The sequence below is a fragment of the Morchella sextelata genome (assembly GCF_020137385.1).
Source record: "Morchella sextelata strain SCLS chromosome Unknown scls_2, whole genome shotgun sequence".
NCBI classification, from domain to species: domain Eukaryota; kingdom Fungi; phylum Ascomycota; class Pezizomycetes; order Pezizales; family Morchellaceae; genus Morchella; species Morchella sextelata.
This window is the reverse complement of record NW_025408617.1, coordinates 3506553-3531387: the sequence shown is the minus strand read 5'-3', so window position 1 is coordinate 3531387 and position 24835 is coordinate 3506553. Positions and strand designations below refer to the sequence as shown.

At 44.0% G+C, this 24835-nt stretch overlaps 9 protein-coding genes across 9 annotated transcripts; 6 read left to right on the top strand and 3 right to left on the bottom strand.

Annotated features, from left to right (window-relative positions):
* Nucleotides 1-372: 372 nt before the first annotated feature.
* On the bottom strand, nt 373-1008 carry H6S33_006186 (uncharacterized protein; the record flags this gene model as incomplete). The annotated part of the gene is made up of 1 exon (XM_044837615.1): nt 373-1008. The coding sequence occupies one exon, from the start codon at nt 1006-1008 to the stop codon at nt 373-375; it is 636 nt and encodes a 211-aa protein (XP_044699495.1).
* A 1348-nt stretch (nt 1009-2356) lies between these two features.
* Nucleotides 2357-2894, top strand: H6S33_006185 (uncharacterized protein; the record flags this gene model as incomplete). Its single annotated transcript, XM_044837612.1, has 2 exons — nt 2357-2637; nt 2693-2894. The coding sequence occupies 2 exons, from the start codon at nt 2357-2359 to the stop codon at nt 2892-2894; spliced, it is 483 nt and encodes a 160-aa protein (XP_044699494.1).
* Nucleotides 2895-3646: 752 nt separating this feature from the next.
* On the bottom strand, nt 3647-5155 carry H6S33_006184 (uncharacterized protein; the record flags this gene model as incomplete). The annotated part of the gene is made up of 3 exons (XM_044837611.1): nt 3647-4573; nt 4655-5074; nt 5144-5155. The coding sequence occupies 3 exons, from the start codon at nt 5153-5155 to the stop codon at nt 3647-3649; spliced, it is 1359 nt and encodes a 452-aa protein (XP_044699493.1).
* Nucleotides 5156-6010: 855 nt separating this feature from the next.
* On the bottom strand, nt 6011-7884 carry H6S33_006183 (uncharacterized protein; the record flags this gene model as incomplete). The annotated part of the gene is made up of 6 exons (XM_044837610.1): nt 6011-6296; nt 6364-6435; nt 6492-6575; nt 6636-6704; nt 6776-7425; nt 7486-7884. The coding sequence occupies 6 exons, from the start codon at nt 7882-7884 to the stop codon at nt 6011-6013; spliced, it is 1560 nt and encodes a 519-aa protein (XP_044699492.1).
* Nucleotides 7885-10149: 2265 nt separating this feature from the next.
* On the top strand, nt 10150-13381 carry H6S33_006182 (uncharacterized protein; the record flags this gene model as incomplete). The annotated part of the gene is made up of 4 exons (XM_044837609.1): nt 10150-10650; nt 10742-11410; nt 11471-11890; nt 11948-13381. The coding sequence occupies 4 exons, from the start codon at nt 10150-10152 to the stop codon at nt 13379-13381; spliced, it is 3024 nt and encodes a 1007-aa protein (XP_044699491.1).
* Nucleotides 13382-14761: 1380 nt separating this feature from the next.
* H6S33_006181 (uncharacterized protein) lies at nt 14762-17710 on the top strand (the record flags this gene model as incomplete). The annotated part of the gene is made up of 2 exons (XM_044837608.1): nt 14762-15141; nt 15208-17710. The coding sequence occupies 2 exons, from the start codon at nt 14762-14764 to the stop codon at nt 17708-17710; spliced, it is 2883 nt and encodes a 960-aa protein (XP_044699490.1).
* A 693-nt stretch (nt 17711-18403) lies between these two features.
* Nucleotides 18404-20023, top strand: H6S33_006180 (uncharacterized protein; the record flags this gene model as incomplete). The annotated part of the gene is made up of 1 exon (XM_044837607.1): nt 18404-20023. The coding sequence occupies one exon, from the start codon at nt 18404-18406 to the stop codon at nt 20021-20023; it is 1620 nt and encodes a 539-aa protein (XP_044699489.1).
* A 718-nt stretch (nt 20024-20741) lies between these two features.
* On the top strand, nt 20742-22190 carry H6S33_006179 (uncharacterized protein; the record flags this gene model as incomplete). Its single annotated transcript, XM_044837606.1, has 2 exons — nt 20742-20768; nt 20844-22190. 2 exons carry the CDS (start codon nt 20742-20744, stop codon nt 22188-22190), a joined length of 1374 nt encoding a protein of 457 aa, XP_044699488.1.
* A 1700-nt stretch (nt 22191-23890) lies between these two features.
* On the top strand, nt 23891-24835 carry H6S33_006178 (uncharacterized protein; the record flags this gene model as incomplete). Its single annotated transcript, XM_044837605.1, has 1 exon — nt 23891-24835. The coding sequence occupies one exon, from the start codon at nt 23891-23893 to the stop codon at nt 24833-24835; it is 945 nt and encodes a 314-aa protein (XP_044699487.1).

Sequence of the window (24835 nt, the reverse complement as noted above, 5' to 3'; positions counted from 1 at the left end):
CAACAGAGCCCTGACTTCCTGGAGGGGGTCGGCGCGGTTCGAGTTGGAGAAAACCGTACCGTTTTGAGCTGGAAATAATTAAGCCCAGGGGCCGGCTTTGAAAGCATAGAGCGAATTAGATTTTACTCATGGGGTAATTGTATGTTATTAAATCAACCTTATATGTACATAAATAGTAACAAATACTAATTATTAATGCGATGTATGTGTTGATAACATCCTTCGGACTCACGCTACTGCATAGAATCCCCGAAACACATATTATCATTTATCCGATCGTGGTCATGACACGTACGTACAAAGATAACATTTCCACATCCGTTAGTACCCTCTATGCAGTTCCTAAACCTCCCAAATTTGAAAACCCTACAGCTATCCTTCAATAACCTCTAGCCCATGAGTGCAGGGCCGCTCCACGAATCTCTCGCCGTTCCACACCTGCACCGGCAGCGTAGGGCAAAAATGCACCATATCAATTGTTTGATTAGTAACCCCGTCCTTCTCCTCCTCCTCTTCCCCCTCGTCCTCATATTCAGAGTCGTAGTCACTAGTGCAGGATTCTTCGTCACCCCCTGGGTCCTCCTCGTCAATAACTAGGCTGCAGTTCCACTTCGTATTCTTACAAGTGGAGCACTTCATACGGGGCCTAGGAACATTCCTCGGAAGAGGTGTAGAAACCGCTTGATCTAGTAGCGCAACGATGATGGCCCGAGACTCCTTAGGTTCGAGGTTAATATCATCTGGAGCTTCGGAAGCCTGGGACGAGGATGACGAGGATGACGAGGAGATCGGATCATCTTGGAATGCGTGGGCAGAGATCAATTCAAATGCCGTAGTTGCGAGCACCCATACCCCTTCTTGCAGGGCGTGAAGAGATGCTTTGGTGACATCGAGGGGGCAAAATTGTTTTGGAATAGCATGATCATCAGCTGCGGTGATGTTTGTAGTAAGGTGTGAACGTGGATTGGTGTTAAGGTCATCGGTTGTGTTGTTTAGTGGTGTGGCCATAGATTGGTGGATGAGTGTTTAATCGGGCGTGGAGGCCGTGTACATAAAAGAGGAAGAGCAGGAGATTTGAGAATAGTGAGATCAAGAGTGGGTAGGTCAGAGCAGGGACGATTCTCAAGTGCCACTGGCTACATGTAGTTATCCAATGGGTTGCATTTATGGGTACCAATTGATACCTTTCTGGTGCTTATACCTTTCTATGTTTGAGAACCCATAATATTAACGGCGGGTAATACAACGATACAGACATAGAGAGTACATCATTGTTATATATGAGCCAATCAATGAGTGGATGTAAGGAAGAGGGTAATATATATTGGCATATGGAAATACGGTACGTATACAATCAAGTAGCAGAAATCGAAACATGCTAACACCTAAAAATATTTGGTCAATTAAAAGCTTTAGATTCTACTAAGGTTGTTGATTAGCCGAATATTTCATGAATGCGAAAATCTACAGATAACCCTTTTTTTTTTTTTTTTTTTTTGTTTAACTCATGCTAAAGATGACTATTTTAATCGCTAGAAAAATGCAAATATTGATGATTGTATCAGCCAAAAGGAAAAAAAACTCAATTCAACTAGGGTAGTACCAGGTCACTAGTTTCATCAATTCTATGAACAGTTATCTTACAAATATTAGAAATCCAAATCTTTAGACGTTGTAAAATAGAGAAGTGATCTAAAAATAGATCGAGAAGATCTTAGCTTAAGTAATCGACGGAAATGATCAACCAGCGAGGAATGTCAAGAGGAAGGAATGTCGGGACCAAACAAAGATTTGGTGCATGAGACAAAACCTGAACTCGGCGACGCTGTTTTCGGAGAAAAATAGTACTCAGGGGAGCATTTTGCGGTCATAATGATAATGCGTCATTCCGGTTTGGGTTTTGGCTGGGCGTTAAGGAAGTTTTGGAGAGTATTTTTTGGCAATGGTTTGAAGTGTGCATGTGCTGTGCATGTGGTTACATGTAACTACTGAAGTTTTCGGTTCCTTCAGAAAGCTCTCATGATCTCCAGGTTACGAACAATGAGTGATCAATCGCAATTCAAGTAGGATATATAGGCTTTAGGGAGAACCCGTCTAATTATTGACCAGGACCCATAGGCCAGGTTGCAAGAAATCGGCTATAGATTGTAGGCAAAAACAAGATGTCCGAAAACGTCACTCCGTTTCTAGACTCTTAAGTCTCTCAGAGCTAAAGACCGAAAGCATTTCTTCCGAATCCGTCCTCATTTTCCAGCTATATAGCTTCATGCTTCGCATTCCTATTTCACATCTCCCACCATCCATCCGTTCGTTCACTCGTTAATTATACATCGATTGATAACTCCCAACAACTAAAATGTATTTCTATACCGTACTTTTCCTCACCGCTGCCCTCGCTAGCAGCACAATGGCTGACCTCTTGGTCCCGTCCGTGGTTGCAACGACAACCCTCACCTATCTCACCCCTACTGTCACTCCCACGCTCACCATATACCCAACTTGGAGCAAGAACTATACCTCCATGACATACCCAGGTACTGGGATGACTAGCATTTACACTCGTATGAATCACACTATGACTATGTCCCACAACACTACTAGGAGTAACAACACATCCACCAAGACTCAGACGTCCAAGTAAGTTTTTAGTGCTATACTTAAAACCCGATGGAGATACTAACTGTAGATTTAGTACAACGGTGACAAGGACGATCTGTGACGAACAGAGCCGCTGCAGTGTCACTGTATCTGTTGGTCCGACTGTGGTTATAACTGAAACCGGTACGGGGGTGATGCAACCTACCATGACCCCGTTTACTAGTGGTATTGGACGTGTTGTGGCTGGCAGCGGGTGGATCGTGGTGATCTTGTGTGGGCTTATGCTGTTAATGTGATTGTAGGGCAAATTGCAAAGAGATATCGGTTTTTTTGTATTCAGGAAATAATTAGTACTTGGGTTTGATTGTTATAATTTTTGCTTTTGAGAAACTAGGTTGCTGTTGGGCGGTATATAAGGAATAATACATGTATGGAAGCCCTTCCACCATTATGTATTGCGATCGAAGTACATTTTTGGTTAGGGTTGGTTTAATTTTATGGCGCACAATAAGAGAGAATTTCGAGCTTATGCATGTCCCAAGCTTGAATGTAAGCTCTCACAAAAACAATTTAGTATTGTTACATATACAGTGGTTTAGCTCAAGACAACGCACATGCATGTCCACTCCAAGTCTGAAAGTACCAGGAGATCAGCTAAGAATACATGTAAATGAGGGTATATTTTGATCTATTCCACTGTTAGTTCTTCATAGTCTAGAGATTTTGCACTCGACTTCGATTTCCTATAAGCTGCTACTAAATCCATACAAGCAGTAAGTATGAGCTCATTTCCCCTTGCTACTGATTCTACCGTATATCCTGCCCAATGATTCCCGCAGAAATCCATCTTCAGATCTCGAATTCATCAGCAACATTCAAATATACTGGAAGAAGAACAACCAGTAATGAATATCAACCTCTCATCCACAGACTCCTTTTCGCGACTTATCCTTCTTCAATTCGAATCCACAAGTTCATCCAGTCACCGAACAGACTTCCCCCATAATCTGCGATTGGCCCACAGACAAGATAAAAATGAAATTTTTTATCAAGCCAAACCAACTACTCCTGACGCACAGTAGTCTGGCACCCACTCCCATCCAACTTTTAACAAGCAATCCTTGACCTTTGATGTCACCTCTTGAACCCTCCACCACGCATCCCGAACACTCTCACACTCAACTACGGCCGATCTTCGACCGTCTGAGTCGTCATTGATCGTGACACCAATTAAATAATTGTTCTTACTGCCCCACCAAGCAATAACGCCCTCCTTGTCCACTGGGCTTCCGATACCTCCCTCGCCAATTACGGCTGCTTCTAAACCAGTAAACTTGACGATACGAGTTGCACCGCACTCGGCGATTCGACTAGCAACGTAATAGTCCATTCGAGCTATCGCTTGATCCGCCCAGTTAACATTGGCATTAGACTTTCCTGAAAACGGGTGCTTTTTGGTGGGAGTGTTTGCGGCCAAAAAAAAGGCATGTGCCTGAGCTGAGTGTACGAATATGAGAAGACAAGTTCCACGGTAAGGATACGGTATAATGCGTTCAAGTGCGCCCTGGGTGATACAGGCGAGAAGTGCAGGAAGAGAGAAATTGGGCCCGAGATTGACAACATAAATTGCACGCCGCTTGCTACGTGAATCGCTGACCAAATGGTCGGTTGTAATGCGGGGCGAAGTGTATCGAGGAGAGGGCCTAGAAACCACCCCCGGAGTAGCTCGGGGTACGGGAGGACGAGTCATTGCACTGCCATTCGTGGGAATGACAGCACGAGCGTTTTTAAAATGGTTAGGGCGCAAAATAGTCCGTGGGCCCAAAGGTACCGAATGAATGTTATGTTGCTTTTTTTCTACCGTAGGTTCCGCCTTCAACTTAGTTTCAGAGGTTTCTTCCTCGGCTTCAACGTGGTATTGACCACCATTGGTAGAGACCCTTTCCCTGTCCGTGATTCTTCCAGCAAGGATCAACTTTAGGCAATCCACCTTTGTTTCCAAATCCATGATCCTCTCCTGGGCGGTGACCAATTTTTCTTCCAATTCTTGACCTACCTTCATCTCCCCGTTTTCTTTTAAGTTTTGCTCCTTCACTGCACTATTGAGTGGTTCAGCTTTAGACTCTAGCTCGGCTACTCTCTTTGCCATCTTTTCCATATCTTCTTTGTATCGTTCCGATAAAGTAGCATTGTAAGTAGCCATGATTTCTTCGTAAGTCTTCTCGATCGACTTTCTAGCTTGCTCATGTAGCTCTCCCTCATTGGTGAGTTCGTGGTTCAGCGCCTCCCAATCGCTGCGTTTTACGATGATCAAATCAGATAAAGAGATCCCGTCGAACGAGTGCTGGACAAGGTTTGAGAAACGCTTGTAAGTCAAAGGCGACTCGCCCCCATCGGAGTTGAAGCTGTTGACAGAGGAACGACTAGAGGCTTCTGAAGGTGCAAGTTCAGATGGTATTTGAAGCCTCAGTTCGTGCTACTGAGCATTAGTTTAAACCGCTCTTTTATTATAGCAATAAAAACCACAACGCGGGGAGAGTTGTACTATGTGAGCCATGATGGGGAATCCTAAGTAGCTTGGACACTGATTTTATGGCCTTTGGTGTCGCTATCTATGTAGATACCAGGCAATGTGATGTGACGTTGGTTGCTAGATGGGAGATTGTGGCATGGACCAACATGAAGGCACTTTACTGCTCGCAAGCAAAGCGAGTGCCAAGAACCCAATGCACAAATCTGTCACATCTGCATATTGACGTCCAAATACTGCCTCTGGTTGGCCTATACCCCTACTGCAGCGCAACGAATTTTCTCAAATACAGCGGTAGGCAGGTAGGTACAACGTAAGATGATCAACAAAGATTTGATTTCTTTTTAAGCAGCTTATGAAGATCTAAATTTCAAAGCACAACACCTAAATGTTTGGCTATAGTTAGTAATCAACTATTCTAAATCTGAATCGATTTAGTCTGGCCGAGTGATGATTTGTGATGATACATGCGTACACGAATGGTTGCCCTGTGTCGATTCGTTGATAAGGCTCCTGCTGTAAAGACGATTCACAGCATGTCATTAAACTTAAATCAAACCATAGAAGGTGGGTAGGCATTGGAAGACTGTATGTACTTTTTTGTCTTGATTCACTCCCAAAGTGTTCATCAAAATTAGTATTTCTACTGGGCCATGACATTAAATAAGTAGCTGCATTTGTCATCAAACTGTAGAAATTTTATGCGGCTATTAAGTACTCATACTTTAAACTCTCTGGCTCTGTTAATGGACCCTACAAAAAAGGAATGTGTCATCTATCCCGTGATGCATTGAATTATGTGTCTAACTACGAAACAGGTTCCCTAAATACACATAGATTTGACCGGGTAGAAGAAAGCCGAAAGGAAATGTAACCGGATACCTAGAAATCATCCATCCAGCTCTCAAGGAGCTCCTTATCTAGAAGAGGTGGTGTGTTTTGAAGGAAATTCTCAGTAGAACCTTCGCTTGAGTTTGGCCCTGGCCGGGCCTGATTGTTGTCCAAGAGTTTTAAAGCATTCTTTTCGAGATTAAGCTCGGGCTCAAGCTCATTCGCGATCTCAACCTCTACCTTTCTTGGTGAAGGGCTCCGATAGATTAAGACTTCAGCTTGAGTTGCAACACATGGCACATCTTGGATTTGGCCTATTTCGTCAAGTTGAGAGGTTCTAGTCGATAGCATTTGTAAAACCTTAGCCACTTTTTCTTGTCATATGAATTAAAGATATGAATTACCTAAGCCTTGCAGTTTTATTAAGGGGTATTGAAAGCAGTACTTCGTTAAAAGATGAAGACATTTCCCCGGAGCTAGTCTTCCTCTTAGTATTCTCTCTGAGGTAGGGTAAGAAGGAATCGTTTCTTACTCTGGGCGAAAAGAGCCGACCACCAGCATAGAAGGTTTGAAATTCACTATGTTTACTGCAACTATTGGATCTCTAGATGATTGACTACAATCTGTTAGTTCTCAAAGTCATCCTGTCAGGTCAAGCACTAGTAGAGAAACCTACTATATCTCTTTCAGATATACATCTCTCTTGGGTTCTGCTTCTTTGGGAGTTATCACCTCATGTCGATAACTATATATATCAAACAAACAATTAACATCTATTGATGGGTGAAACGTTAAAAAGTCGGTTTTCAGGTATACCTCTCGCTGTCTCGGTCAATCTCATCGGGAAGGTAAGTGTTTGTCTCTAAAGATGGTGAAATTAATTCATCAACTATCGGTCTGTAACCATCTCTTTCTTCGTCTCTAATACCAGGGTGAATTTCTGGCCTCGGGCGGGGTGGAGAGTGATCCCTGGGTGTATGAGATAGATTCGTGAGACAAATCCTACTTGAACTGGTTGATATATATGGGAGGAACGCTTCTTTTGCGAGAGAAAAGGAAATCTCTCTATCGTCAATATCGGTATCACTCTCTTCTACCTCTGAATGTTCAACGATACAGCGGTAGTTATCAAGTTCGCCAACCGCGATGAAAGGACATAAATCGTTCTTTGGCAGACTCTTGTACATGTTGTCGTTTACTTCGGGCATACCAAGAGTCACACCGCGGCCCACGGATAGTATCTCAATTAGCTTAGGTTTTGAAACGTTATGCCAGCCAAGGTTCTCTATGGGTTTGTCTGTAGGACTTTTAACGTATCTGACGAACCTGCCGTCGGGACCCGAAAACGCTTTCTGGGAGGTGAGATAGGTCTTGAATATCGCCGCATCATGTACAGAACAGAAACAGATCGTTGTGGCCAATACTTTCGCTGATGCTAAAGCAGTAAGACGGCACGATTCAACTTTCTGTAATCACAAAATATAAATATTAGGGTTGAAGGGTATGGTAGGATTTGGGAAACAAACCAGCTCAGTAGCAAGGTAGCTCAGTGTTCTCTGGAGCTCTTTAGGCTCTATCCCAGGGATGATTCTTAAGCTCCTTGTGGCCCCTTTTTCAATCTCGCGAGAAACATTGCAGTAGCCACCTTCATTTCCAGTAATAAACTTCCCATCAGTCTTCCCAGGACCAAGCCATGGCTTGACTATCACATGAGGACTACGCCTAAAAAGGCATTGAAACTGAGAATCAGGGGAGGTATAAATGCACTCATCCTGCGTATCGCCGATAGCGTAGCCAGGAGGTAGTCTCTCACTGAGGAAGAACCCATGCTCAGAAACATACGAGAGGTACTCCTTTGCACAAGTTGGAGTTACAAATGTAATAAGAGTAGTCGTGTGAGGTACACTTCCTGGTACGGTAAACATTTGATAACAGCGTATTCCACGAACGGCCCGGAAGGAATTCATCAACTTTACCCCGCCCATAGAGGAAGGTAGGTTAGTGACGATGATTGTCTGAGTTAAGGGTACAGTCCAGATTCTATCGATCTTGTCGTTCAAACGCACAGCAAGGCATAAATCTTCATATAAACGGCTGTTTTCTCTGGATTTTGTGTGGTATTTGTCCCAGGCAGCAGCCTTTTTAATAAGCTCATCAAGATAATCTCTCTCCACTGGGACTAGGGGTATTGATCTATTCATGATGAAAATAGCAGCGGTGTAGGTAAAAGATGACTGAACAGGTACAAGTATTGGTTAAGGTTTGAAGATAGTGGGTGTTAGATGGTAAGCTCTATATATTCCATCTTGGTTGTCACAGCTATATTTATAAAGAGTGCGTAACTGCCGACTTGTATCTGGCTTACATGACCATTAATTGCACTTTGCTTAATACATGTAGTACATGTACGTAAGTTAACGACATGTACTTGCGCCTGCACGTACTAAGAATTGTTCCGGTGGTACAGTCATAAGACATACATGTAAGTACACACTTAGACAACTTCGGGGTACTACAATCTCTTCTATGAGTACATGTAGTACACAGGTACTACATGTAGTAGTACACAGGTACTACATGTAGTAGTACACAGGTACTACATGTAGTAGTACACAGGTACTACATGTAGTAGTAACGGCTCTCTGTCGTTAGAAAGGCTGTAACCGAGTAATCAATCATGATCATGATAAATCACAGCCAATATCGTAAAAGAGAATTACAATGCGGGAAATTGCGATGTAATTCGCACCGTCAGTGATGCGGCATTGTGACGAATTAACTCCACATACTGCTAGAAATACAGAGAACAGCCGCCATTGCCGTACAGATTTGTTAAATGTTCGTTTGTTGACTGGAGATTTCTTTATTTCTTTATATCCCATGGAAGGTTCCCCGGATGTATTTTCTATGTGCATGTATGAACCAGGTACAACCCACCTGACTATGTATACAGTACCAAAAAAGCGGGTGGATCCAGTACCATATCTGGCAAAATACCGTAGGGTTACGGTATTGTTACGGTATTGCTACGGTATAATAGTTAGGATTCCGATTTAATTCGGAAGTTTTACACAATTCCGTGTTAGTACAGTACCTATTACAGCCTCTTTTTTCGTACTGTATGTACATGTATTTACAAACACTTTCATCCTTTTGTTTTTTTAACAGAGATTCCCAACAGTTAGGCTATATATTACAAGTGGTTTCCGGCCTTCGGCCGGTACTACATGTATATTAACCAGTCCAATATACAGGCAAGCCGCTTTGCGGCTTATTTTCTCTATTTGCCTATCAGTCGGGACTCTCAGGCCGCTGCGCGGCCCTCGACCCCTCCTGACAGGCAAAGTCCATCACTATATCTGCTTGGTCGATATGTGCCTTTTCTGATATCCTCCATATATCAGTGGACAGGTCAGACAATTTCTCCAGTTCAAGCTGCAATTATATCCCTTTAGCAGCCACCAAACCGCTAAAATCGAACTATTAATCGATTCCCAAAACCAGTAGAAAACCTATTAACAATCTAACACCACTCAGCATAATACTCTATGTTCATATATATATCCAACACAACATGTTTCAAATGAAACAAAACCTCTCTCTATGAGCCAATCAGAAGCTTTTAAATGCACATGCATATGCAGGTTATAATTTCTAGTATTTCGCTGACGTTTTTGAACTGGGCCATTATTGCATACACCCAAAATCATGAGCTTGGCGTATTTTTGTATGGCATGCAATATCAGTCGCGTCCACAAACGTCAGAGAAATACGAGTACTTATTAGATGTATGTAGCTACATGTATGTCTTTCAACATTCGCAAGGTTCCCGGCCTTCTTTTCTGTTATAGGAGCTAGGTTACCTCCTTTCTTTCCCTTTTATTTATTTTTTTATTTTTTATTTTTTTGATAATGTGAGGAAACCGGATAGCCACAGTTAAGATTAAATAGCAGATAGTATATCGTGAGGTCTTTGCTAGCAAAGAGTTGGAGCAGATGCCCAGCTTTCTTGTGATTGGCTGCTAAGATGTAGCGAGAGGAGGGAGTCTCAGATATGGGTTAGGGCCTTGATGGTATGTAGTACAAGGGACAGGGCTAGGGTTGACGCGTTCACTCAACATCCCCTCGGAGGCCCTCGCTCAGCTACAAGATACCCCACACCCGACCAAACACCAGCGGTGTTCCTCGCCATGGCAAGCTCTTCTTTATCTATCCAACCGATTCCCATCTCTCAAACGTCTCGGCGGATCTTTGAGTCTGTGTTTCCTCCCTCGGCATCGGCGACACTCCCGACACCGCTCGCTTCACCCAGTCCAGCCCTTGCTCTCCAACCCCCTTCAACAACGCCGTCTCATGGGTACAATACTCGTCATCACCCAAATCTAATAACACCTCCGCCGGTCTCGCTGGTTCCTAGTCCTGCAGCTTTATTTGCCAAGGAATCAAGAGCATGGCATCTTGCAACATCATACTTGTCGTTCCAGAATGCTCAATTCCCCGGTTCTATTGAAGAATGGCTCGAATTATTTCATTCGGAACCTGCAAAGGATGTGCTCGAGGCCATGAGATATTTGATCTCGACTACAGATGATTCGGGCGAGGGGACGAGGGAGAGTCTATTGGAGTGGTATATCTGCGAAGTCCGGAGGCATTTCTTGGGGTGGGTCAAGCCGGATATTGGCATTCCCGCCGTATGGAACCTAGCCGCCCAGTTTGCTTGAGATAGTGATGGAAAACGATTGGGTAATAACTTTGGGCTAATTTGTTTGTGGTGATCTACAGGAGTACGATAATGCTCCCTTGGTTTTAGAGAAAATCCTATCAAAATTGACAACTGCTCAAAGCATTTATTTGCATCAACTCAAATCATACCTCATTCCATCAAAGAAGCGGAAATCAAAGAAACACCTGCACGTCCCTAGCTCTGAAGACGACGGGAACGATGATCCACGAGTTCAGAGTTTCATACGCTCGCTGAACTCCGTCATTTCTTATTCACTTCCAGATCCTGCGTGGGGTAGTCTCGTTTTTGCAGTCTTTTTAGAGCTTTGTGGGGTTTCTGTAGGGCTGTCTGTCAAGCAAGATGAAACAAGTGACACCAGAGATGATGACCAAGATACGGTAGTAGACGCAGGAGAGGCCAGTTTCAACAGTGAAGGAAGTTTGTCTTACCAAGGCGCTGGTTTGAGTCAGTTAAGTTTTAATACAGTTACCGATGTGGACGGTGATATCATTATTGATGATGACGGGAACTGCCTGGGTGATGTGGAAGAGATGGATGGAATCAATGAATTCGAAAAATTCAAGAAGATTGGTGAAGAAAGGACAAGGAAAAGGAAAGAGGAGAAACCAAGAGAAGAGGCAAGGAAGAAGGTACTGGAGATTTGGGGTAGCATGGAAAAATTAGGAGTTGGTGGGGGTGGAAGACGAGGCGAACGGGTATTTGCAGAAGTGAGTAGGATCACCTTATGTATAATCTCTCGAAAATTAGATGGCTAACGAAACGGACAGGTAATCAACTCGTTAATGACAACTTATATCCAAGAAAAATTTGCTAGAGTTTGGGAATCACCGAGTAAAGTGGGTCACGAACTTGACGATTGGGTAGAACATGTCCTCGGTGGTCTCGTAGTGGATGTTTTATTCTCGTCCAAAAGTACAAACGAACAGGATTGGACGGCTAGATTGAAAAAATTAAGTCCCAGAGAGAGCTTCAGGGCCAGCCGACAAAGTCTTGATAATCGCAGAAAGGGAGCGATGGAAGTAGATGCTGGAGCAGGCGCAGAGGAGGTTGACCTCAAGCGTAGGAAAGAGGATTTAGAGAGTTGGAAAAAAATTGCTATTGGTAGGCTGGGTCGCTTAAGGGTGGGCGAATTATTTGATATTGTGGTTGAATGGCCAGAGAGTCTTGGGGGCGTCGAGGATTTAAAGGTACTTACCATACCACAAACTCTGGATATATGAATACTGACATCAGAATATATATAGTCTTATATCACGTCTCCACCTACTCGTCTCCATCTCACGACTACATTCACATCTGCTCTCTCTAGTCGTCTTCTCCACCCTGCTGCAGCTACCTCGGATATTCTCCGAGCATATATCTCCCTGATCCGTGCCTTCACAGTCTTAGATCCCCGTGGTGTTCTGCTTGATCGTGTTTCACGTGGTATCCGCCGATACCTGCGTGATAGAGATGATACTGTACGTGTTATAGTCCGCGGGATAATGTCCGAATCTCTCCCTCCTGGCGAAGGTGATCCTGAAGAGCTGGGGGAACTTTCTAAAGAACTAGGAAGAGGCATTCCAGCTCTTATGGCGCAGCAAGGAGGCGGGTTTGAAGAGCTGGACTATGATGATATGACATGGGCACCCGATCCTGTCGATGCTGGCCCTGAATTTAGAAGGAGTAAGGGTTTAGATGTTGTCGGGAGCTTGATATCTCTCTGGGATAGCAAAGAAGTCTGGACAAAGGAGATTCAAGCCGTTTTATCTAGTAGTCTTCTGGGAACAGATGGATGGACCTTTGAGAAGGAAATCCGGACTGTGGAGTTGTTAAAGCTTCGCTTTGGAGAAACAGCAATGCAAGGCTGCGACGTTATGTTGAAGGATATCTCTGATTCAAAGCGCTCAAATACTGCCATCAGAATCAATGAAGAACTAGGCCCCCATGAATCTACAGATGAGGTTGATTTAGAAAAGGTACAGCTGCACGCAAAAATATTGAGTCGTTTGTTTTGGCCTGCGATGAAGGAAGACGAGTTTAAGGTGCCAGAGGAAGTCGAGGTGCTACAAAAACGCTACGAACGCGGCTTCGAGAATCTCAAATCTAAGAGAAAGCTCACTTGGCTGCACAGTATGGGGATTGTGGATGTTGAGTTGGAGCTTGCGGACCGCATCGTGAAGGTGCCTGACGCTGCAACATGGCAGGCTGCAGTTATCTACGAATTTGATGAAGATAAGGGGGGCGCTACATGGTCAATCAAAGATATTGCGGAACGCCTAGACATGGAAGAGAGCTTAGCTAAACGCGCCGTCTCTTTCTGGTGCAGTAAAGACGTTCTTCGGGATTCCGGTGATGGGGTATTCGTCGTCGTTGAGAATTTGGCCGAATACGAAGAGATCCTTGGGCGGCAACAGGAAGCAGATGGTTCAGAGGCAATGAGAAGTACTGCAGGAGGTGTTGAGGATGAGGAGATATCAGAAGAAAAGAAGAAGGAGCAGAAGACAGTTGAGCAGTTCATTGTTGGTTTGTTGACAAACCAAGGCGCGACATCGGCGGAACAGATTGGTACTATACTTGGGATGTTCTTGCCCGGGTTTAATTGGGGCGTTGACGAGCTGAGTGACTTCCTGAATATGATGAGAACAGGAGGTAAACTCGATTACGAAAACGGGTCCTGGAAAATCGCATCGGCTTAAATCGTTGCTTCTTGTGGATTTATTCTATTGGTAATTAGACACACATAGAGGTAGATATACATCTCTATACTAGCCTGGGAGTAATAACGAGTTCTCCTACATTAGTAGTTATCTAGTATCATATTGCAGCCCACAAAGTGAACTCGGCCAAATATAGTCGCCCCAAGAGTAATGACAAGAGAATACATGTAGCCAAAGAGAGCCAGTGGAAATTACTCGTACTCTAAAGTCCAGACGTACGTTTTTGGCCAGGACTGCTATTGCAATATACGTTTTTTAGGATTTTACGTGTAGCTGTGGCTGTAACTGTGGCGTCACATAAGTACATACATTCAAGCCACATCGCTTTCTTAGGGCTGACTCCAAACTCACAGTTCCTGCATGGAATCTGGGAAACCCAAAAAGCGTCTATTCTCCGAAATACGGTACTGTGTCCGGTATTTTCTGGATCAATGGCGAACCTGGGTCAAGAGCATGCTGTTTCATCTGTCGTTACCATTTTCTTCGTTCAAAACGGCTAGACACTTTCCTTATTTGGCATTTATTCCTTAATCTATGATCTTTTTCTTTATTATGATTCTTGCTTAGGATTACTGTATCGGGCTCAGAAACAGTCGTATACTATGACAACAGCACTTAAACTTTGGAGTTGTATGATAATGGCCCATTTCCCAGTCTGACAGTACTACATTATAGTCAAAAACGTTATACATAATACCATTAGAAGCAGACGCTTTCTGATAATTATCTTGCGATGTGAGGTTCTTCTGCAGATCTGACTCACCTATCTGTGTGCGAGTCATCACTAAAGCCTTTAAAGCTATCCCTTCCTGCTCTCGCCTCCCAACCTTCTCTATCCCCAATATCCCACTATCGCATCCAAATTATCTTCACAACATAACAGAAAGAGATATGTCTGTCTAATTCCCCTTCGAATTTATCTGGCCAGCACCTCCTGGTAGTTTGTCTCAATTTCAACGTCTTTATCCTCCCTAAATTTTCGTATCTACTATTTCAAGATGACTCCTCGGTTATCAACTATATCTCGCATTCATAATATAAGAATTACTCAGAGAAACCTGGTAATAATAATACAACTTATACTGTTTTTAGTAGCATTTATAGGAGCTGTACACGAGAAACAACTCGATACGGTAGCTCTCGTTAGCTGAAAGATCACAAACCAAAGCGAAACGAAATCGAACGACCCACAGGGTAGCTTCAATCGAAGAAGCGAGGAGTGTGCTGTGCTTTGCCGCCGGATTTTTTGGCCTTTCCATCCTTGTAAAAGCTACGTCAGCAGGGAATTCAGCTTTGCTCTCTTAGTCTCATCAGTTACCTACACCGTGTTATCTATTGTATCACCGATTATCTTTCACCATGTCGAGTATCTTCACCTTTAATCCCTCCCCGCCAAAGCCTGCTTCGCCTTGGGCCAATAATACACCTATTCATCCCTCTCCATCAACAACACCGAACCCATTGCCTACAGGAACAGAATCCATCACAGATGACACACCCGGTCATCTCAAGACAAATAGTAATTCCGGCCGGTTCCGTGGAAGCTTTATCGATGCCAACCACAAGAGGTGGGGTGAAGGTATTGCAACCGATGATGGGGGGGTGGTAAGGGGGCTGGTATCGGAACCTCAAATGGGACCGACCGAGTACAAGCTGAGTCTTATCAGAGGAGGGAAGAGTGAAGCACGGATGGATCAATTGACAACTCAATTGCTGTGGAGATTACAGCAGAGTAGCCCGTAAGCCAATCCCGCTATAGATTCTAGCGTCATTCGTTTCATGAGCTGATCTTAGATCTAAAATAGATATCATGGAAATTCTCTTACGTCTAAATCCTCGGGAGCTATCTCTTCTTTGTTACAGGAGTCACAGGGAGCGCTCTATGAGATCGGGGTAGCAGATGATGGGACTTTTGTCGGTCTCAGTGAGGAAGAATTACATGCGTCTCTTGATACTTTGCGTGGTATGGCGGCGAGACTTGGGTGTAGTGTAACCGTTGTCCGTAAAGTCTGCGTAGGCACGGTTGATGAGCGTGAGATCAAACGGGCTGAAGCGAAGCTTGCTGAGTATATCAAAGCTAGGCAACGAAATCAGAAAATTACGAAGATGAGCCCCGGAGATAATTACAATGGTGGTTCAACGGAGACAATCGATGGCGCTGATACGGAGAAATTTGGAATTCCTAGACTTGGAGACAGCCTGTGGGTTGCTGAAGCCTTTGTAAAACCGGGTGACGGATCCCCGACTATTCCGGCGAACGTGAACCCGGAAGAGGTTATAAAATTGCCTGAAACAAAAAGCAACACAGAGCAACTCCGAATAACACTGACCGGAGCAACGACTTGTGGTAAAACCACCCTTTTGGGAACTTTGAGCACAGGAGAGCTTGATAATGGGCGAGGCAAGAGTCGCTTGTCGTTACTGCGTCATAGGCACGAGCTTGTCTCTGGTATCACTTCCTCTGTCGCGTGGGAGATCGTGGGTTATCGGCCCGAACCGCCAGATACAGACAATGATAACCCAGCGAACGAAAGCGGAGCATCCAGAATAGTCAATTACGCTTCTGGTAACATATCTTCCTGGACAGATATCCATGCATCGGCAGTAGATGGTAGAATTGCGTTCTTGTCCGATTCCGCCGGTAATACAAGATTTATCAAAGCCACTTTCCGATCATTAATTGGATGGGCTCCGCATTACGCCGCTTATCTGATCGCTGCAAATAGTGAAGATGATAGTGGTGGGGTTTCTGGCCATGGTGTCCACGCCCATCTAACACTTTGTACTAAATTGGGGCTAAGGATGTTGGTCATTATTACAAAAATGGATCTAGCCTCGAAGACTGGGCTGAAGAAAGTATTCTCCTCTGTATTGACCTACTTGAAAGAGCATGGGAAAAAACCAGCACTTATCACATCAATGAAAACGCTTAAAGATGTTGTTCGTGATGTCGAAATGGATCCCGAGCATGTGGTGCCGATATTATTCACATCCTCGGTTAAGGGCGATGGAATCGACTTGTTGCATGCACTGATTGCAAGCTTGCCATTGCCAGAATCTCTCAGGGCACCGGTTATTGAGAGGGTTATTGAACCTCTGCCAGGCACGAGTCTCGTTGGCGTCACAACAGGGACAGAAAATCTTTCTGTCTTGGAAAACGGCGAAGGTATGACAGTGGAAGTGGACGTCACCAATGACAAGGAGGAGTTGCCTTCTACGCTGTTTCATGTTGAAGAGATTTATGGAATACAGCCAGCATATGGGAACGCAGATGCGGATGGCGGTGCAGTTGTGGGAGGGCACGTGAGATATGGCAAAATATCAATAGGAGATGAGCTTGTCATTGGGCCTTTCCCTCCTGTCAATGCTCCGCCTTCGAGAAGCGGAACGCCAACGCCGACAACAACCCCTATTCAGAACTTGAATCTGTCAACATCTGCAGGGCGTCTATCGAGGCAATTTTCAAAAAGTCCTGATAGCGGGGACGAAAGACGTGTTAGAATGACTTCTAGACAAACCCCGACTCCAAATAGCGGTGAGGATGACATAGAGGACATTAGTGGTGGAGAGTTTGAATGGAAGACTGTCAAGGTTATTTCAGTTCGAAGGTTAAGGCTACCTGTGAATACCCTTTATACAGGCGAGGCCGGAACATTGGGAGTTGTGCCCATTTCAGAGGAGTCTTCGATATCGGATCCTGTCCTACCAATTGATCTCCGAAATATAAATAGCAAACTAAGGATTACCATCGATGACGATAGTGATTGCAGCGACGGTATACACCATCTTTCGGGGACCCCGAAGAGTATGAAAGCTGTTACGTTTGCAAATCCTCCGCTGACAAACATTCACCATATCCCGATGAAGTTAAGGAGGGGTGTGGTCATCCTCAACCGCCCATCAACTAAGTTGTGGCCAAAAGCACACACTGGATTTACAACAAAGCTCGAAGATCCCGATGCATGCAATTCACTAGTAATCGGTAGTAGCGTCATGGTCTATATTGCATCCATCCGTGTTGCAGCTAGAGTGGTTTCCATTGAACCACCCCCTCCGCCTGCAACTGCCATCAAGAGAAAAGACAAAAGTGACGATGCACTTGGTGTTTTTAGCTTGGATGATGAATTTGACTCCCATTCTGAGGATGAACATACGGATGATGACGATATCAAGGAAAGATTATACACCTTTGAGTTCAATCACAGAGCGGAGTGGATTGAGGAAGGTGCCATCGTATTGATTATGCCTGGTGGTGGCGAAAAAGGGTTGGAAGCGTTTGTGGGAAAAGTTTTGAATAGATTGGTGTGAGGGGAAGTGATTAATTTATACTTTTATTTATTTTCCACAGTTTTTTTTGTTTTAGTATTTGTTTTTGTTTTCATAGCTCTCCCTGCCTAGAAACTCTGGGAAGAGTTTTTTTTTCTTTCTCTTTTTTTTTTTAAATCATATTCAATTTGATTCCGGGTAAAAATGATCGTATATAGTAGAAACTATGGCGTAAACCCCGGGAAGTGTTGCATATTTGTATTTTATATTTCCATGTTTAATGTTAGGTTAAAATTGCTAAAGGCTCGATAGTATTTCCAATTGCAATCTTGCCATCAAAGTATCTTGTATGAAGGCAGGACATCTATATCGATAAGCACCCCTGATTGTATTGATATCGATATTTATAGGTCTTTGGGTTTCGCACCTTAATTCTGTTTACGACTTTTCTGTTCAGATCTTCGTGTAGATTGCCAAGATCGGGACATACCGAGTGACTTTTTGTGATCTCATGAAGGTGTCAAATCTTATTCGGAAGGTTGCATTGCTGACGTACCGTTAATTCTCGAGCAATCCACTATATCCGTAGAGGCAGATGGTAAATCCGGACCAAAGAGAGAAAGGCTCGGCGCATATGCAGATAGGTGTAGGACAAGGTATGCGTTGGAGAGTGATGAGCCCGCGGCCATGATACATAGGTAGATCTGTCCGTAGTTATTGTAGTTAGGAACAATCATGGCGAGACTTACTCAACTTTCAGCAAGTGAACAGAATGCCGTTAAACATCATCATGTCCGAGTCCGCCCAGGACCAAAACCTAAGTCAATCAAGGACCGGGTCCTCCAGTCAAATGGAATCCAACCAATCCGGAAACAAGAGCGTTCATGGAGCCAGAAGCAGAAGATACGGGCTTTGGTGTTCCTCTATCATCATCGCATACCTCTAGCTACTAGTGGTAAATTGCGTCCACCAACACAGGCAGAGGCATCACTTCTGTTCGGTGTTCCTCAACGTACGTTGAGTGACTGGGTGAGAAAGCAAGACCAGATAGAATTGGTAGCTAAGGGTAGTTCAGCACGCACTGTACACTTACAACATACGATCTGTAAATGGCCTGAGCTAGAACGACAATTGTACTGTTTGTTTTTGGAGTGCAGAGAAAAAGGTCAAGCTGTTCGTCGTGGTTGGTTTAGATTGCATTCAGATGAGATTTTTCGAGAGCTGTTCCCTTCCGTTGGTACTCAGCTATCACTTTTCCGCTTTTCCAATGGCTGGTTTGCTCGCTTTTTGGGACGGTACCGTATCAGTCTTCGGTGTATCACCAAAACTGCTCAGAAAATTCCCGAGGATTACCGTAACTTGATTATCAGCTGGCTACAATTTAATCGCCGCAATTCTCAATTTGATCCTTATGAGTTTTACTCACACCGCGTACCTGTTGGTGGAGGTTTTATTCGACGCCAAAACCGATACGATCTCGCGAACATCTGCAATCTTGATGAAACACCAATCCCTTTCGAGTACTTATCCGGTAGAACTTCTAATCTAATCGGAGACAAAACTATATGGGTTAAAGAAACAAGAAGCGGCTGGGATAAGAGACAGGCAAGTCTCGTACTGTGTATCTTTGCGGATGGGGTCAATAGGATACCGCCTATGATTATATTCCATGGACAAGGCAAAAGATTGGGCAAGGAACAAGCCAAATACCACCCCGGTGTTCTTGTTGAGTTCAACGATACTGCATACATGACGGAGGTTCTGTTCATCAAATATATTGAAATGTATTTGATTCCAGCATTGAATGGCAAACCTTCACTATTTGCTATGGATCTCTGCACATCCCATAAGACTCCTGCCGTCCTCGAAATCCTGCGATCAAAACAAATTACACCAAGCCTGATTCCCGCTGGATGCACTAGCTTAGTGCAGCCTCTCGATGTCTCAATTAATAAACCTCTTAAAGAATATATACGTACATTGACAGAGGAAGCAATCAGGGACTGTGAGAGTGTGGAGAGGGTTGAAAAATGGACTGTTAGTGATAGGCGAATACTTACTACATGGAGTGTTGGGGACGCTTGGTATCTTTTTGCAGTTGAAAAGGATGAATTGATTAGAAGGGTCTTCCGTAAAGTGGGTCTTTCTCTCGCTGCAGATGGCAGCCAGGACGAAGAGTTGGATATTAAGGGGTTCAAAAGTATAGAAATTGGCGACTGGAAACTATCTGGATCACTACCCGCAACTCTAACAACTTTCGAAAACTTATACCAACCCGTTCCTCTTGATTTTGCAGATGTAGATATAGAACATGATGAGAACAAGTCTGTAGAATTTATAGCCTATGGAGAATAATTATATATGTACATGCATGCACCTATCTGCATATGCGCCGAGCCTTTCTCTCTTTGGTCCGGATTTACCATCTGCCTCTACGGATATAGTGGATTGCTCGAGAATTAACGGTACAAAGCTAGCTTGCAAAAGAGCTGAAAGCCTCCATTCGAGGAAGTGATTAGCTTATCATGGTAGGATCCGAGCCAAAACCGATACCTTTTGGGGTGAGGTCATTTGTTATGTGTGTGCATACATATGCACCTGAAAATCAAATACTCTCACATTCCTGCATGAACTGCGCTGCACTGAGGAGATTTTACGCGCCTGCAGATGTATGTAGCCACACCAGCAATCAAGCTTGGATTAACCGTACAACACAGCCCTAGATCGATATGGTATCTATGCATCTAGGCAGCTAATCGGACTATAATGCCAAGACTATGTATAATAATGGGAGGCCTGAATTTGAAGAGTATTAAATGGAGCCCATTATCTTCCGTATTCAAAGTTACGAGTAGAATCACTTGCAGAATATATCCATACGGTTGGTAACTCCCCAGGCTTGGAAGACTGCCACAGGAAGTATTCTTGGGTTTCCGATTTGTCCTTCCAGGAAGTTCAAGATTGTTTTACCTCAGAGCCAAGGTATGAATGTTCAAGTTTTTTGACTCAAATGGCGCTCACTATAATAGTATACGTTTGAACCTAGATCACCTGACCAGATACAATCGTCAAAATGGGTGGCAGCACATCAATTGTCAGGGTATGTGACATGTATCCCCAATTCTCAACTTGCTCATCTACTAGACTAGACGCACTAATATATATCGTGTGATAGGATTATGAAGAGGAGAAAAAAATACAAGAGAGGTATGAGAAAACCATCAACGACCAAAACGCGCGCCTTGAAAGAGAAAAGGCCGATTGGGAGCGTCACACAAAAGAGATGAAAGACAACTATGATCGGATTATCCGCGAACGGGACGAGCGCCGCGACCAGGAAAAGGAGCATGAAGCAAAAATGAAAGAGATCGAGGAGAGAACTAAAAGGGAGCGGATGGCGAGAGAGAAGTTAGAGGAGGAGATGAAAGTGATAAGAGATGAGAGAATTGCGAGGTACAAGCAAGAAGTAGATGAGAATGAAAGGAGGAAAAAAGAGGTGGAGGCGCTACTCAAAGAGCAAGAAAAAGAAAGGGTTAAAATGGAGAAGGAAAAAAAGGATAATATGGAGGCGATAGAAAAAGAGATAAAAGCCACAAAGGAGCTGCGAGAAGGGCTCCAGAGACAGATGAAAAAAGCTCTAGAGGAGGAGGAAGAAAGGAAGAAGAGGGAGGCAGAAAGGGAAGCCCGGCAAGAAGAGTTGAATAAACAACGAGACGAGGAAATAAGGGTTGCAAGGGAGGAAGCGGAGAAGGAAGCGGAAGCCCGTAAAAAGGCCGAGGATGATCTCAAAAAGGGAATTCGGCCAGAAATGATTCCTACAGAGAAGGATGTTCAAAAAGTAAAGGCCAAACTTCAATACACCGATGACCACTTTCACTTCGCTGTTTGTGGCCAGGCCGGAAGCGGAAAATCGTCTTTGATCAACGCGCTCCGTGGTATGAAAAATACCGATCCAATGTCGGCGAAAACGGGGGCTGTCGAGACCACTCAATTGATAGGCAGATACCCTGACATGGACAAACGACCCCCTCGAGCATGGATTGTCTGGTATGATATTCCAGGTGCCGGTACCACGAATATTTCCGACTGGCAGTACTTCAACGATCAAGGTCTTTTTATCTTTGATCTCATAATACTTGCAGTTGGAGACCGCCTTTCCACAATAGATATTTGGATCATAAAGAACTGCCGGCGGTTCAACGTTCCCTGTTTTATCGTTCGCTCAAAGTCTGATCAGCACATCAGAAACGTCGCCAAGAATGAGTTAGATTATGACAGTGAAGAAGAAGATCAGGATCATAAAGCCATCAAAGAGCAGGCCCGAAGGACATTTATCGAACAAACCCGACAAAGTTTTGCATCGATACTCGCAAAAGAAAATTTGCCCTCACAAAGGACGTACATCATCTCTGCTTCGACCATGTTTAGTTACATCAACGGAAAGCAAAAAAGTATGATAGATGAAGGGGATCTTATCGTAGATTTGTTGCAGGCAGCTTATTCAAGGGTTGAGATAAAGTGACCGAATGAAATCGTTCTTTCTCCGTTTCCTTTTTTTCGTTGTGGTTGTGTTAGTTCGTTTGCTATATGGGTATGTATGGACCTAGTATACATTTGGATCCATTGGTTGTAGATTCCATTGTTTGTCTTATTATATCATACTTCTTATCGTACCCTTACGTTTTTCGTATTATTTTATTAGATATGATATTTTCAAGGATCTGATTTGTGATTTCTTTGGAGGATTATGTTTTTTTCCCGTAACTACATGTACATCTAGTTATTATGTAGTTCATTAAATACTATCATTACTAGTACTATTCTAACAGCAGTCCAACTAAATAATCCTCGTTTGTTCGCGGTGTAACCAATCAAGTGAGGAATTAATTCATGAGGAGAATTATTATATGTAATCAACCAGTCGCATCATTTCGCTCACCGAGAATTGATAAGTCTTCTTGGTTCGAGTTGAAGCTTTTAGGGCTGTGTTGCCTGGTTTCGCTTATTAAATATTCACTATACCTGACGAAACCCTGTGATTCTACACCGGGTTTTGTAAAGAAGTCGGCATGATGATACTAGATATAGCATTTAACTGATTACTCATCCTCACCCCTGTCGGTACTGCAGTGTGTTCTTCACGAAGCTAAGCCAAGCTGTACCCTTTCTCTAATTTTTTCCGGAGGGCTAGAGGAATCAATACTAATTTTTCAGTGGTTTTAAACGTTTCCTCTCCGCGTCGTTTTTCTTACCATCCATCATACGCCGGCTATACCCAGAATCCTGGCTTGGATATGAAGTGTATGTGCATGTGTGTACCCTGCATGTAGATATTGTACTAGTACCTACATGTAGTCTAGCCTTGCTGTATGCTGAGGAATTATTAGAGCTGGAGTTAAGCTTAATTTCAGCTCTAGCAACAATTTCTTACTATGCACATACATGTACTCGTGCTTTGGGATGAATTAGCGACCTTAACCCATATCATATATACACCGGCCGGCTGCTGCTATTGAGAATCCGGTAAGGCTAAAACTAGAAGTAAAGCAATAGATCCCTTCCCGGTAGTAACATACATGTATGTATTGTAATGAGTAATATATTTTTACCGAGATCCGCAATCAGTCATGGATGGATGCTGGAATGTAGCTGATGATTCCCAAAGCTTTCCCAGGGATGGGGGTGGTCTGTGGGCCGGTGAAGCTTAATTCTTGTTGAGAATGTACGTATACCAGGCCATCAACACATGATATGGTGTCACACAGACAGGACGAACGTCGCACAGAAGAAAATTGCTTCACCGCAGTATATGTCTTTTTCTGTTTCGAGGCGGTGAAGAAATTTCTGTGTTGATGTGCGTTGATATGAGGGCCCAAATTTGGAATAATGTAACTAATTGTAGAAGGATGCACACCTTAATGGACCCATGGTTAGATGGAGGATCTAGATATAAATTCAACATATCTTCCCGATATTGGAAACAGCATCAAGAAAATCATCACTACATTCTTGCTCAAGCCAGCCTTTCCTTTCTTTCCTTCTTTACTTTCTTTTATCACACTCTTTTAGTATCAAGTTGACCTTGATACACCACTCTCTTTTAAAAAAAAACTACTCACCTTAGTCGATCCTTATTTCATCAAGATCCGGTATCTTCTTTTTTTCACAACACGAACATCATCCAGAAGCTTATCAAACGCTCCAAAATAATAACCACCCAAAATGTTGCTCCCACAAATGTCCTCAATTCTCGTCATGGCCCTCCTTGCGGGGTCCTCAGTAGCCATGCCGCAACCAGTAGTGGCCGGCGCTGTAGCCAATCCAGTGAATGGAGGTCTCGTCAAAGCCGGTGGGGCTGGTCCTATCAAAACACAAGTCATGCCAAACACGGGGGCCAATGTTGGAAATCTGAACGGTGACAAGAAGAAGAAGAGCAAAGCGACGACTCCGATAAACGCCCCAGTCGTCAATGGCAACGATAGCACTGGAGGTAAAAACAAGAAGAAGACTGGGTCGAACAACCAGACTGGAGTCAACGGCAACACCGGAGCCAAAGACAAGAAGAAGAAGACTGGGCTGAACAACCAGACTGGAGTCAACGGCAACACCGGAGCCAAAGACAAGAAGAAGAAGACTGGGCTGAACAACCAGACTGGAGTCAACGGCAACACCGGAGCCAAAGACAGGAAGAAGAAGACTGGGCTGAACAACCAGACTGGAGTCAACGGCAATACCGGAGCCAAAGACAAGAAGAAGAAGAAGAAGACTGGGCTCAACAACCAGACTGGAGTCAAAGGCAATACCGGAGCCAAAGACAAGTATAAGGACAAGAAACTGGCCGGGGCCGAGGCGAGGAAAGCAATTGATGCCAGGAAAAAGAAGGGGGTCGCCGGCGCCACTTCAGACAAGAAGACCAATTTCTACGGTAACAACAACAATCGGCCAGTCAACAACTACAACCAGCAGCCCAGCTACTATAATAATTTGCCATCGCAGAACTACGGTTCTCAGAACAGCTACAACTCTTACACCCCACCGGCCTACACTCCCCCGAGTTATAACACCCCGAGCTATACCCCGAGCTACAATGCCCAACCTGCCTATGCCGCCCCGGCCCCTGCTGCCCAGTACTATAACAGCTACCCAAGGAACTACTACAGACGTTAA